General features: G+C 30.8%; 1 protein-coding gene across 1 annotated transcript in view; it reads right to left on the bottom strand.

Annotated features, from left to right (window-relative positions):
* Positions 1 to 3,107: 3,107 nt before the first annotated feature.
* Positions 3,108 to 13,742, bottom strand: part of Lsm11 (U6 snRNA-associated Sm-like protein LSm11) — a 40,082-nt gene continuing 29,447 nt past the window's right edge. Inside the window, exon 3 of the mRNA XM_085825461.1 lies at positions 3,108 to 3,794. Coding sequence (XP_085681587.1) covers positions 3,390 to 3,794 — 405 coding nt within the window. The 3' untranslated portion in view covers positions 3,108 to 3,389. The remainder of the gene's footprint in view (positions 3,795 to 13,742) is intronic.

Genomic DNA, 13,742 nt, shown 5'->3' with positions numbered 1-13,742 from the left:
TACAAGAATATAGGAAAACAAACAAGAATTTATTACAAAGCTTTAGGCGATACTTTGGCAACTGTGCAAAACAATGCCAAATTTAAAAAAATTCCCCACTTATAAAAAATAGAAAATTTATTAATAGCATACACTGATGATCCCCTAAACAAGCTAGATAGAACTCCTTTTCAAAACCCAAGCTTTAGATTCATTTCAAATAAAGATGACCAAACATTATGGAAAGTGGTTTTTCAAGAAAGCCAAAACGTAAACTTGACAACTTTCAGCATTTTCACAGTGTAAAATTTTGGGACAAGCTGGTTCTGCAGATAAAGGAACAGCAAACCAATTTGAACCTCAATTTTTGGATTTCTATTGAGGAGTGGGATTATGACTCATAATAAGTTTCTAATGTGGATTAGATAAGCATAAAAGTTTGCCCTTAGTTTTCGATATTTGAAAGATTGACTTACTTTGCTTTTTCAGGGAAATGCATTATTAAATTACTTCAAGTGCAAATCTGCTCATTTATAGATCTAAAATGTCACACGTATCAGAGAAAAACTTTTAATGGAAAAAGAAAGCTTTATCAAAATACTTTAAAATATGATAAAATTAATTAATATGCATACTATTGTGCTAACATATTTGCAAGATACATTCTCATTCCTTTCCACATACCTTCATAGTATAGAAGGAAATATAATTATTTACTGATTAAACATTCACTGAATCTTCAAAGTATTACAAATTAGGACAGTTCAGATAAAATACATTATGCTGAAGATCATAGGAATGGAATTTAGACTACCTAAGTTTTATTAATCAAACTTAAAAATGTGCAAATTTATTTGTGCAACTTATTTTATAGCTGAAGAAACTTGGTAAAACTTAAAATTAAGATTTTTATTTGAATTGGCCATCTGTGAGGAGAATGTTGAGAGTTAGCAGCTATAACATAGTAGTAATAAAAACCTTTTCAATTCCCTTTTATTTTAATATTTACGTTTGCTTAAATCACATTTGAATGCTATCTAATACTTTCCTAATAGAAAGTATTACAACATCCAATTTTGCCATGCACACAACATATTAATGACAATTCATAGCTGCCAACCTTGAACACCAGATTATTTGTAGAAAATCCGTTTTTTCATACTGCGTGGCGACACATTTCGAAGGTTCGCCAAACTGATTTATTTTAGCATTTATTTGAGAATTTTATATTCTTAGACTATTATCTTATGCTTTTATACAGAGAAAATTCAGACATAAAGGAAAGCATTTATTTACAAAAGTACTTTTAAATGCAATAATTAAGGTATATGGTATTTATGCCGTTCTTCTCAAAGGTTATGAGTAGGAACAGATTTTTACAAATAATGCAAAGCTGGCATTTTTGTAATAATAACGATATTTCTCCCAATTCGCACAGGCTGGTGAAGGTCCAGCCTGTCACTGATTATTTCAAGAAAAAATTTAACAACGTATATAAACCAGATCAACAATTGTCTCTAGATGAATGTTTAATTCCGTGGAGAGGTAGACTGTCAATCAAAACATATAATCTGGCAAAAATTACAAAATCTGGAATACTGGTTAGAGTGCTGTCTGAAGCTCGTACAGGATATGTATCCAACTTTTGTGTGTATGCCGCTGATGAAAAAAAATTAGAAGAGACAGTATTATCGGTCATTGGACCGTATAAGAACATGTGGCACCATATATACCAAGATAATTATTTTAATAATGTCAACATAGCTAAAATTTTTTTTTTTTAATAAATTGCGAATGTGCGGGACGATTCGAAAGAACAGAGGTCTTCCTCAAATACTTCAAATAGTCAAGTTTTCAAGATGCCAACATCAATTTCTTAGAAATGGCAATATTTTATTACAAGTATGGAATAATGGGAAAAGAAATGTAAACATGATATCAACAATACATTCTGCACAAATGGCGGAATCTAGAAACAGAAGCAGGACATCAGATTACCCCATACAGAAGCCTATTTCAATAATAAATATATGAAGGGCGTAGATCGCGCAGATCAATATCTGTCCTAGGACCATTTTTAGAAAAACAAAAAATGGACGAAACGTGTCGTAATGTTCTTCATCAATTGTGCACTTTTTAACTCCTTTAAAGTATATACAACTCTGAACGGACAGAAGATTACATATAAAAATTTTCTGCACAAAGCGGTACTTTCATTGATAGAAGACTGCGAAATTGAAGAACAAGGTAAGGATCTACCTAATTCCGAACCCAGAAGAACCACATCCCGGAAGACAGGCAAATTTCGGAAAGCATAAACTAGTAAATATAGTGACCAGCGGTCAATGTAAAAAACCCCTACAACAATGCAGAGTTTGTGCAAGTAAAAAAAACTAAGCAGAACAGGTTTCGCTTGCAAATACTGCAACATCCCACTACACAAAGGTGACTGCTTCGAGCGCTATCATAGTTTAAAAAATATTAAACAACTTCCTTTTTTGACAAATATTGTTATATGGATTATGGTATATTTTATGTAAATAATAAAACTGAAAACGATTGCAATAGATAAAATAAATATTGTTTAACACTAATATGATTAAAGTAAAAGATTTTATTAAATTTTGTTACCCTACAATAACACGAAGCATACAATTTTACCAGAATTTAAGAAAAGTGCACATATTCCCCCGCGTCAATCTCGGCCGAAACCGAGCCGGTGTCTCGGACGATATGTGGCTGAGCGGGCGGTGAAAGGGCATAGTATGTTCAAACACCTGAAAACTGGACACTCCTGATAATACATGTTGCTATCAAAGAAAAGTGACAAAAAAGTAATTCTATACAAAAGGGAAAGCAGCAGTCCATTATTAGGATGTCAATTGTAGAACTATGCAATTGTATCAGATATAAGGTAGATAAAAATATTTTCTGTAGGGGGAAAGGTGAACAAAGTCTTTTAGTAAAGACTATTTTCTTAGCAGTTATCGATTTATTCTTTCTTTACTTCAGACTTTTCAAAAGATTTTATAAAGGTTGACCTCACCCCTCCTCCCAATTGAGAAACCCTGATATAAAATATATTAATGTATTAGTTTTAAGAGTTCATATTAATAAATAGGCAAAACTAAAAAGGAAAAAACATTTATTGAAAAGGCTTCATAATCCAAAAGACAATATTATATTCATCATTATCTTAGATGAAATAAACCATACACGAAAAAAAAAATTCTACTGAAATGATGCAACGATGACAATAATAACTCAATTTTTACATAAACTGATATCAAATATTTTAAAACTTTTCATGTAAAAAAATAGGCATGAGTGCCTAAACATGACATCAAATGATTATGAAATGATGAGAGGACAGGAATTTACAGCCATGAAATTTGTGTATCCAAATTTCATTAGTCCTCTACCACCCCAAGCACAGGAGAAATCATAACAATATTATCACCTCTGATAACACAACAATTAGGAAAATGACGCCGTTCAGAAATAGGTCCTGGCTTCTTCCTTTTGCGTCTTTTCTTCTTCTCAGATCCAGATTTATCAGCATTTTGATTATCAGAGTCAGCTTTAACAGTAGTTTCCTCATCTGGTTTAGGCTGTGTGCGTTGCTTAGGCACCTTCGGCTGCATCTCTGGAATATTTTCATTTGGGCCAATATCCCGAAGAAAAGGTGTTTTAGTTTTTCTTGGTCTGATGTACACCTCATCAATATCTTGCACAAGAAGGTTCCAATGTTTATCAAATGCAATAAGCCTGCATGTACAAATCCCTCGAACCTCCTTGTGGTTGCGAGTCCAAACCTATTAAAAGAAAATATAAATGAAAAATGCTACAAATATATTATCTAAATTAAACAATAATACATTTTCCCCATACAAAATAGATTGATGATGGTTCTTTGCGTCATATCCTGGTGAGACTGCATAGTTAGAAAGATGACACTCAAAGGAAAAACTTGTAGACAGACATCGCCGAATTGAATACAACTTTTATTGGTTGATACGAACTAATTATAAAAAACATTATTCATCACACATGATCATGCATGCAATACACATTGCATGCAGTATCATGGCACAATAGTTAGTCGCACAACAAAGCAAACAGAGCGAAGTGGTATGGAGGAGAGCTGCAGCTTAAAGTGAACAATTATCCAATATGAAGGCAATATGAAGGTTTTGAATTGGATTAGATTAGAAAAGTTTCAATTCTTGAAATTTTGAGTTCAGGTTCCGAGTTAGCCAAGTCATCAACATTATGCAAGTTGGATTGATCTAAAAATGAAACAGTCGGGAAAAGTTATTACAATTTTTCAAACTGAGAGGGGGGGAATTAAGGGATTACTGCTAGTTTAAATTACAATTTTGATTTACATTACTTTTCTTACATATATGCACCAAGAACAAATAAATCTTTTAGCTATTACACAAATTCCGAGTTATGCAAGTAATTCACTCCATCTACCTTTACTCATACAAAGTTTATTCTTACTACACAAAAATTTCAACACTTTTTTCAGATAAGAAACTAAGAAATTTTTTCTGACCTCTATATACAAAGAATCATGCACGATTTCAACAGACTCTTGCTCATCAATGTCTAACAAGACTTATCAGTAATTGCTTGCACTGTTATCAGTCATTACACAGCTAACATCATGTATTATGAAACTGAATATGTTTTACAGTAGTAAGTATCTGCACATATGCTTTCAGAGGTTCCTGGATCATCAAAAAGGGAATCACTATTTTGGCTTCCCTTGATGCTATACTACTGAAATTAAGGGCTTACAATGATACATTAAATGAGACAATGGCCTAATGGCATCTCTGATTAACTGCTTTTGCACACAACATCAAAATCACATATTCGTGAGTGGAAGACTGAGGAATGAATGTTAGAAGCTTGGATTCTTCATATCACACTGGTGCAGTACCTGGATTGATAAAATGACATTAGGTACACACAGAGTTTGTGCACATTTCTGCACATGGAAATTAAGGACTTTTAAGGACCATTAATGAAAAAAATTAAGGACCTATCAGCAAATAAGAGCTAAATAAATTAAAATCAATCAGCTTATATCTGAACTTCACTTTTGTAATAACATTCTAAAAATAAAATAGATCTGTAAATAGGAAGCATTCTTATTAAAATAACTATAAAATAAATTTGAAAATAGAATCCCCTTTATAAAATTTATCAAGAAGCACTGGATATTTTACACATATAATAGTTGGACATATCTGAAGGAAGATTAAGAACATTTTATTAACAGATTTATGTTGATCTTTTCTTTTATGTCTCATTTTGCCATGTACTTACTCAATCTAGAGGTTTAGTAAATAGCAGGTAGATTTTATGTCGAATGGTATAAGTTAAAATGAGAAATAAAATCATAATCAGCATGATTCGTAACAGAAGATTAGCTGTTGCTTGCCGAGAGAGAGACCTGGTGATCAGAAAAATCCTGAAAGCCTGATGTAGGCACGGTTGGCAAGTTTTGAAAGTTAGTTGTGCTTCGTCTGTCTGAAGCATTTAGTGTTGTACCTTCATATAGTTTCTGGGCTTGTAACTTGGTTAATATATTTTAAGGTTCCAATAAGGCATTAATGCAGCAGAGGTGATAAGTTGTTTTATATTAAGTCTCACTATATGCAAAGAATAAGTCTCACTATATGCAAAGAATTACACTTTTGTGCTGTATGTTGTGGCTACAGTAATGATTAATGAAAAGCTAGAACTTGCTTTAATACGCAGAGATAACTTTAAAAGATGAGCAGTTAGTTATAAATGATTAAATTAGGTAGTTAAATATCCTTAGTCATTATAGATTTACATAACCGCTATTAAAATCACAATCTAATAACACTTCACAGTTTAAATTACATGTAATTTATGACACTGATTCTTAAACAGTATTAGGATAACTGCACATTAAAAATTACAAAACAAAATATTTATGAGTCTTCTTAATTCTAAGTGTTCCCAGACATTTTGCCTAATTTATATAAATTTTCTTCTCTTTAAAAACATTTAGAAATCTGTTTAAATACACAAACCAATGTTCCCACTAGTTTCTGCGTGCTTTATCTCCTAACTTGCCAAGAGGTTTTATGTGATCTGGTAAAAGTTAAATAATCCAAAACCTCTGATAGACTTGAAGCAAATAATCATTGTCTGAAGGTAACTACCGCATCACATAAAGATTTAAATCAAGCTCTTATTTAAAAAGAACTTTGAACATACAGGCACGTTCTTATGTTGACAAAATAAACTACAACTTGTGATGATGGACAGTCAAATTCAAACTAAAAATGTGGACTAGTAGTCAAAGACTACACAATTTAAATTTAATCTAAGGTGGCTCAGTAACTTTATCAGAGTAACAAAATTCAAATATTAGCAACAATAATGCAAAGATGAATAATTACAAATTATCAGAACTGGCAGAAACTAAGGCAGCATCCAAATGGAGGGCAAAAACATTGTCTTACAATCCAAAAAATCTCTATCCGATTTGAATTATGGTAAGGAAAGGAAAGGGAAAACTATATAGTAAAGTCTAAAATTCTAAACAACTGATTAATTTGTATACCAATGTATAATCGGAAAAAGAGCATAAAAGGAGCATGTGTACTTGAAATTTGTGTCTGGTACACATACAAACTTATTAACATAAAAAGTTTGAGAATAAAATAAATTTTCTGAAATTTATCAAATAGCATTAAATATTTTACACTCATAATAATTGAACATATTTGAAAGAAGAAAAGTGACATTTTATTTAGGTTTTACTAATAGTTTTATGTTGATTTTTTTTCAACATAAAACTATTAGTAAAACCAGGGGTTATAACTCAGTTAATATAGTTTAAGTTTTACTGTTTCTTAGAAATTACTAATGCCAGTTTTTCCATTTCATAATAAATGCTAATTAATGTAAAAAATTTGCTATGCATCAATTTTTTTTCTGTAGCATCTATTACTTCTTTTATAATAAATAAATGTATGTTAACATATGTATATGTTCACATATATGTGAAGTCGGAGTTATTAAAATTCCGGGATTCTGAGTCAGAGTTAAGACATTTTCCCTACCGACTCCACAGTCCTGGTAATTAAATTAGGTATTAGATAACCTCATAACTATGGATTTACATGGGCACAATTAAATTAAATTTTTTTAACAATATTTGCTAATAAAAGGCTCCATTAAATCACAATTGAATAAAATGGTACTTGCGTATTATCTCAACCAGGTTGGCGCGATTTGTAAGTTTGAGTAAAAAAGTATGAATAGAAAGAAAATGTACATTTATTAATTACAGATAATTTTTAACAGTTTTTTATATTATTTTTGTTTTAAAATATAAATAGCAATTAAACCCTTCCGGTTTCGAATTTGAATAAGTTGCAGAATTATTTTTTCGGCGAAAATCTTTTGGCTATTGCTTTTAGCACTGATTGAAAACCGTCTTCGCCATTGTAATTATTCCAATCTATAACAGTTTTGTCAGCAATTCCCATCTCTTCTGCACAAAATTTAATTGAGGTTAACTCTTTACACCAACAATAAATGAAGCGCACTGCTGTCACAAATGAAATTCGGCTACCTTCAAACCAATTTCCGGTTCTCACACCCAAATGTTGATTGCACTCTTCGACGTTACATTTCCAGAAGATTTGCTTTCCAAAATACAGTTTCATTTTATGAGGATTTTTACAAGTACGTTCGTTTGGTATAATTCCATATCCCTGCAACAATTCAACTGTATCTTTTTCACTCGCAGGCAGATCCCAAATATCCAAATAGTTAAAGTATTTCAGGGCATTCAATCTAACCAGTAAGAAAAATAATTTCTTAATGAAAAACTACATATAACACATAGGGTTGTCGTAAGTAGGGTCGCCAAATTTGGCGATTTATGCGAATTTTGGCCTGATTGCGTTAATAAGTACCAATAAAATTTCACTGTTTAAAATACATGTAATTTATGGCATTGAATCAAAACGATATTAAGATAATTATACATTAAAAGCTACAAAATATTTGTGTTTTGTAGCAACTACACTCAACAAAACATTTATGCGTCTTTTTAATTTGAACATTCCCAGACATTTTGGCTAATTTATATCAATTTCCTTCTCTTTAAGCATCTTTTCTAACAGTTAGAACTTTGTTTCAATACACAAGACAATGTTCTCACTAGTTTCTATGTGTTTTTGCTCCTAACCTGTCAACCTCTCCAAAATGCACATATGAGGGTTTACTTGGCCCAGTAAAAGTTAAATAGTACAAAACCCTCTGGACAGATGTGAAGCAAATTATCACTATGTCTGAAAGTAGCTACAAAGATTTAAACAAGCTTCTTATTTAAAAAGAACTCGGAACATAAAGGCATGTTATAATGCTAAATAAATGAATTACAGCTTGTAATGATGTAATTAATCAAGAAGAATCAAATTCAAACTAAAAATATGGACTAGTGATCAAAGACTATAACAATTTCATTTCATTTTAAGCTCAGTAACTTTATCGTCGTAACAAATTCAAATGTCGGCAACGGTAATGTAAAGACAAATAATTACAAATTATCAGAGGTGGCAGGAACTAATGCAGGGAGCAAGTGGAGATCAGAAATACACTCGTCTTACACTCCAAAAAACTCAGTTTAAAAACTAAGTGATTTGCATTCTGGTGAGAAAATAGAAATGGAAAATTATAATAAAGGCTGAAATTGTAAACAGATGGGTAATTTACATAATATCTGTACATATCTTTGAAGAATAATTTCCCTTTCTCTTAATGTATTCAGTTTCTTCCAAGTTTCCTTTCCATTTTAGAATTTTGGATTTAAAGATTTCTGTTATTCTAAAAACACTAAATGCATTTAGAATGTATAGAGAAAGCTGCTAATTTTATTTCTTTAGTAATATAAACATTCAGAAGAAATATGAAATATATATGGTAAGGTCCGGTTACAGAGCTATTGTGACAGAATTTTTAGAATTTAATAACACATCGAGCAACAAAAATCTAGAAAAGTAAAAATTTTAGAATTTAGAACAGGCATTGGAAGCAGAATTTAGGATTCACAGAGATTGTATTAGGTGGAAAAATGCCTAGTGCCATCCCTGTATATGATGCATTAAGACATATCAGAGGAATAATTTAAATTGTCAGTTTTCAATTTCTTCATTAATAAAAAAATTCTTTTCTATAATGCCTGTCCATATGATAAGACGCATTTTTGATATTTTATGTTTGTGTCTAGTGACCTTGCTTATTTTTCAGATTCAAAATATTGAATAAGTGGTGTTTACGTTCCTCGTATTAGAATGGCGCCAAACTGGATGACGCAGTTTCGGTTTTAAATATCCTTAATAAATTCGACTCTTAGTCTATTTAAATCAAACTCAATACATTTAATAATAGAACATTCACACGTAAACATTTAATAATAATTCAGGAGTACAGATAAGCTTTAAAATAAGAATTACAACAGTTACAGGACGGCTACGCGTTTAGCGACCGAATTCTATGAATGACAAATCTCAAAAGAGTGTTGCCAACGCAGGGCCAAACAAGTGGCCAAAATATAACTTTATAATACAACAGCAAAAAATAAAAATGCTTTAATTCTAATGCTATTTCTCAATGTAATTACAATAAATTACCATTATGTTGCAATGTTCTAAAAAAATCGTCGAAAAATTTCCAGATCTCAGAATTAAAAATTTCCTATAGAAACTTATCTTAAAATCACTAAAATGTTGCTAAGTCACCAAATTTAGAGCAATTTAATAAAAGAATTCATATCTCCATAAGCAAAAAGTTGTTTAAAAGCTCTTCACTAGAAAAAATGAAATAATTTCAAAATGCTTGTGCTGCACTTCTTACTCAGAAACTCTATCCCACCATTTATATTAGAAATAGGAACAATTTATAACCCATTCAAATTTACCCATTCAAAAGATAAGGATATTTGTCAGCGAATTGCGAAAAATATTCTTCCAGAACGCTAATTCACACTCAAAATGGCAATGGAAAAAGGACTTTTAAGGATTAAAAATCGATTCCAAAAAACTTAGGACTCTTAAGGACCGTACGGACCCTGAATAAGTTTATCAAATATTGGTATGTAACAAAATATATAAACAACCAGGCAAGCCTGCCAGAAAAGCAGACTGCCACAGGAAAATTTACAAATTCTAAGTACATCTGAAAAGCCAATGTATTAAAAAAAAACATTTCAATATGAAATATTTCAGCTTTATTAAAAATTTTCTGCCATACAAAGTAGGCAATATCTCTGTTTGATGGAGGACGCCATCTGCACCCTTCAAAACAACTGAAACTTCATTTCCTTTTGAAGTGTTGTAATGTCATCTATGCACCCTTGTACACTGCACAAAAAAAGGGGGGCAGTTCTACATCTGTTTTACTGGGCCCATTGACAAAATTAAAACTGCATTTTTCAAGTCTCGAAAGCATAACTTAGGATATATATTAGATTTATATATAGCATTGTTCTAACATAGGTATTCTGACACAAAACAGGACCTCTTTCTGAAAATGACATACCAATTTTTTTCAATATTTCGATTCTACAACTCAAACTGCGCCTAGATATTAAATTTTGTAGCTTTTGGCAAGAAATTTATGGAGAAATTAAAAAATTTATATTGGCGCATTTTTTTCAGTTGTGCCAAGAATAATCCACTTGGCAAACTTCTTTCTTTATAAACAACCTATTTTCCTTTCCTTTTTTTCATTGTCCATGAGCAGGGAAAAATGCCATCATACATATTCTCAAATAATTTTAACTAAGTGCATAAACCACATTTTCGTTATTATTCCTTATCTAAATTTCAAAACGTGCCAAAATATAAATTCACGTATATCTTAGGAAATTTTGAATAAAAAACTAATTTTTTGCAAGTATGCTTGGAAAATACACCCATTATGTGTTATCTAACATCTAATTTAAGAAGATGGCAAAAAATTTTATAGGTTATAAATCAATTCTTTCCGAAAATTTATAAAAATACATAAAAAATAGGTGAACTGCATTTGGAATGAATCTAAATTTTGAAATATGAAAGGAGGAATCAAGTTTAATAAAAAGATATTAATAAATATATATCAAATTCAATTAACACTGATGAGCTAAAATTTTAAAAACTATCCATGCCATTTTTACAAAACTTATCAGTTTGGCATAATTTGAATCGCAAAATCAAAATATGAGGAAAAAATTTGCATGTCATTTCAGAAAAAGTCTGATTTCCTACTTTCAAATAATTTTAACCAAGTGCATAAACCACATTTTATAAATATGCTAAACGCTATAATATATAATACGCTTATAAATATGCTAAAATTCAAAATGTGCCAAAATATAAATTCACGCATGTCTTGGGAATTTTGAATAAAAAAACCAATTTTTTGCAAGTATGCTTAGAAATACATCTAATTTAAGAAGATGGCAAAAATTTCATAGGTTACAAATAAATTTTTTCTTCGAAAATTTATAAAAATACATGAAAAATAGGCAAACTGCATTTGGAATGAATCTAAATTTCGAAATATGAAACGAGGAATCAAGTTTAATAAAAAGATATTAATAAATATATATCAAATTCAATTAACACTAATGAGCTAAAATTTTGAGAAGTAATTTTTTAAAAACTACATGCGCAAGTTTTACAAAACTTGTCAGTTTGGAATAATTTGAATCGCTAAATCAAAATATGGGGAAAAATTGGCATGCCATTTCAGAAAATGTCTGATTTTGTGTCAAAATACCTACTGTAAAAGTCCTTATTTTCGGAGGCTGCAATTTTCACAAAAATCAATATATGAGTGATTTCACGAGCTGAAAATTTCGCAAACTTTATATGAACATAACCGAAAGTTGAAAAACTTCAAAAGTACCAAAGTTGAGAAAGTTGAAGTTCAAAAGTTGAGAAAGTTGAAAAATTCCAAAAGTACATCTTTTGCATAAATTATTTTAGGAAACTTCATTTTGTCCGAAAAGTTAGTCCCCCCCCCCATTCCCGTCTAAATGTAGAGTTCAAGCGTTTGCTCAAGAATGAGTTTATTGAGTGGTATTCTAATGAGCTTCAATTTCTAGAGGATGTGGTGTATTTAATTATGGCAAAGCACACGAGGGCTATCTGCCTAAGGGGAGGGATGCCTTCGTGGAGGACTTTCCAAGGAAAACTGGCTCGTATACACGTTACACATGGGGAAAACTACAATTTCTAGGGGAAAAAGAATAAAACCGATTCACACTTCTTGGCTTGTGCACATATTTAATGGTATTGAAGCCAAATGTGAGATAATTTTGAATGGCTTCAAAGAAGCTAGTATAAATAGTAGTCCAAGTGAATGAGCTGCCTTCTATTAATTTTATTGTTTTATATTCAAGTTGTATATTATTCAAAAAATAGTTATAAAAAAGAAAGTTGTCAAGAAAAAGCTTGTAACTGTGCAATAAATCATTAAATTTTGGGTAAGTGAAAAATTTCTGATTTTTTATTATTACTAGAGGCGGGGAAAAAAAAGTATTTCACGAGGCTTAAATTTTTGCGATTATGATGGGCTCGTGAAAATAAGGGCCTTTACACTATATTAGAACAATGCTATACATAAATTAATACATATCCTAAGTCACACTTTCGAGACATGAAAAACGCAAGCTAAATTTCTTCAATCAGCCCAGTAGAACGCAAGATATAGAACTATCTTTTTGTGTGTGCGTGTGTGCAGTGTACATATGGAAAGCAGCAGCAGTTACAGCAACTTGCTCTCATAGAGTTCCTTCTTCAAGTTTTTTCCTGCATATTGTAGTCTTCTGCATATGGATTCACATTACTTAAAACTACAAAGCTTTCAAATGTCTACAGTAAAGATGTTTAGAAAATGATAGAACTGAATCTTGCAAAAAGCAAACTTATGTAGAAAATGCTGATGTTTCAGATATCAGTGACAGAAGTTATCCATTTTTAGAATATATGTCAACACACAACTTTTAGACAACTCATGTAAAAACTGACTGTAATACGAATGGTGTTGAAAGAACAGTAGAAACTAAGAGTGAAAGTGAGGACATGCCAACATTAATCAAATTTAGAAAGGTTTCTAAGAAAAACTCAAAACTAAAAGGTGCTCATTAAAAAAAAAAAGAGAGAGAGAGAGAGAGAGACCAAGATTTAGGAAACTGCATACATAATTGAAAAACTTGATGCGCAACATGAATAAAAGTTTCTCGTAAAAGTTAATTTTATCAAGTACACAAAAACATTTTTAGTAATTAACAAATTATACAAATAGTTTATTTTAGCATAATTTTCTATTTATTACTTTAGGTATTAAATTTACGAATAGTTATCTTATGTTTTAAAGGTGGTAACAATTTACAGTTCACTAATGTCCATCTATTAAACTCAAGTATGTTTGGAAGAGGTTACTTTAATAAGCAGCGAGTACTGTAGTTTTGTTAGTCTGGTAATATGTGGTGATCTAACACTTTTAGCTATTTTTTAGACAGACACTAAAATTAGTTGTTTTAATTCATTCCCCTGCCAATATAACATGCTTGAATTAAAAAACAGCATGTCATCCAAGAAATATATATATAACAAAAAGTTGTGTGTTGATCAATACTGATTTTTAAAATTGTGCTGCAAATAAATACGATAGTAAATGCATTATACCAACTTAATCTTAGAACATTTGTT

This window comes from Stegodyphus dumicola, chromosome 10 (genome assembly GCF_044657685.1).
Source record: "Stegodyphus dumicola isolate Sdum_Otavi_A_Nest chromosome 10, ASM4465768v1".
In the NCBI taxonomy this organism is placed as follows: Eukaryota; Metazoa; Arthropoda; class Arachnida; order Araneae; family Eresidae; genus Stegodyphus; species Stegodyphus dumicola.
The sequence above is the reverse complement of the archived record's forward strand: the minus strand, read 5'-3'. Positions and strand labels throughout refer to the sequence as shown.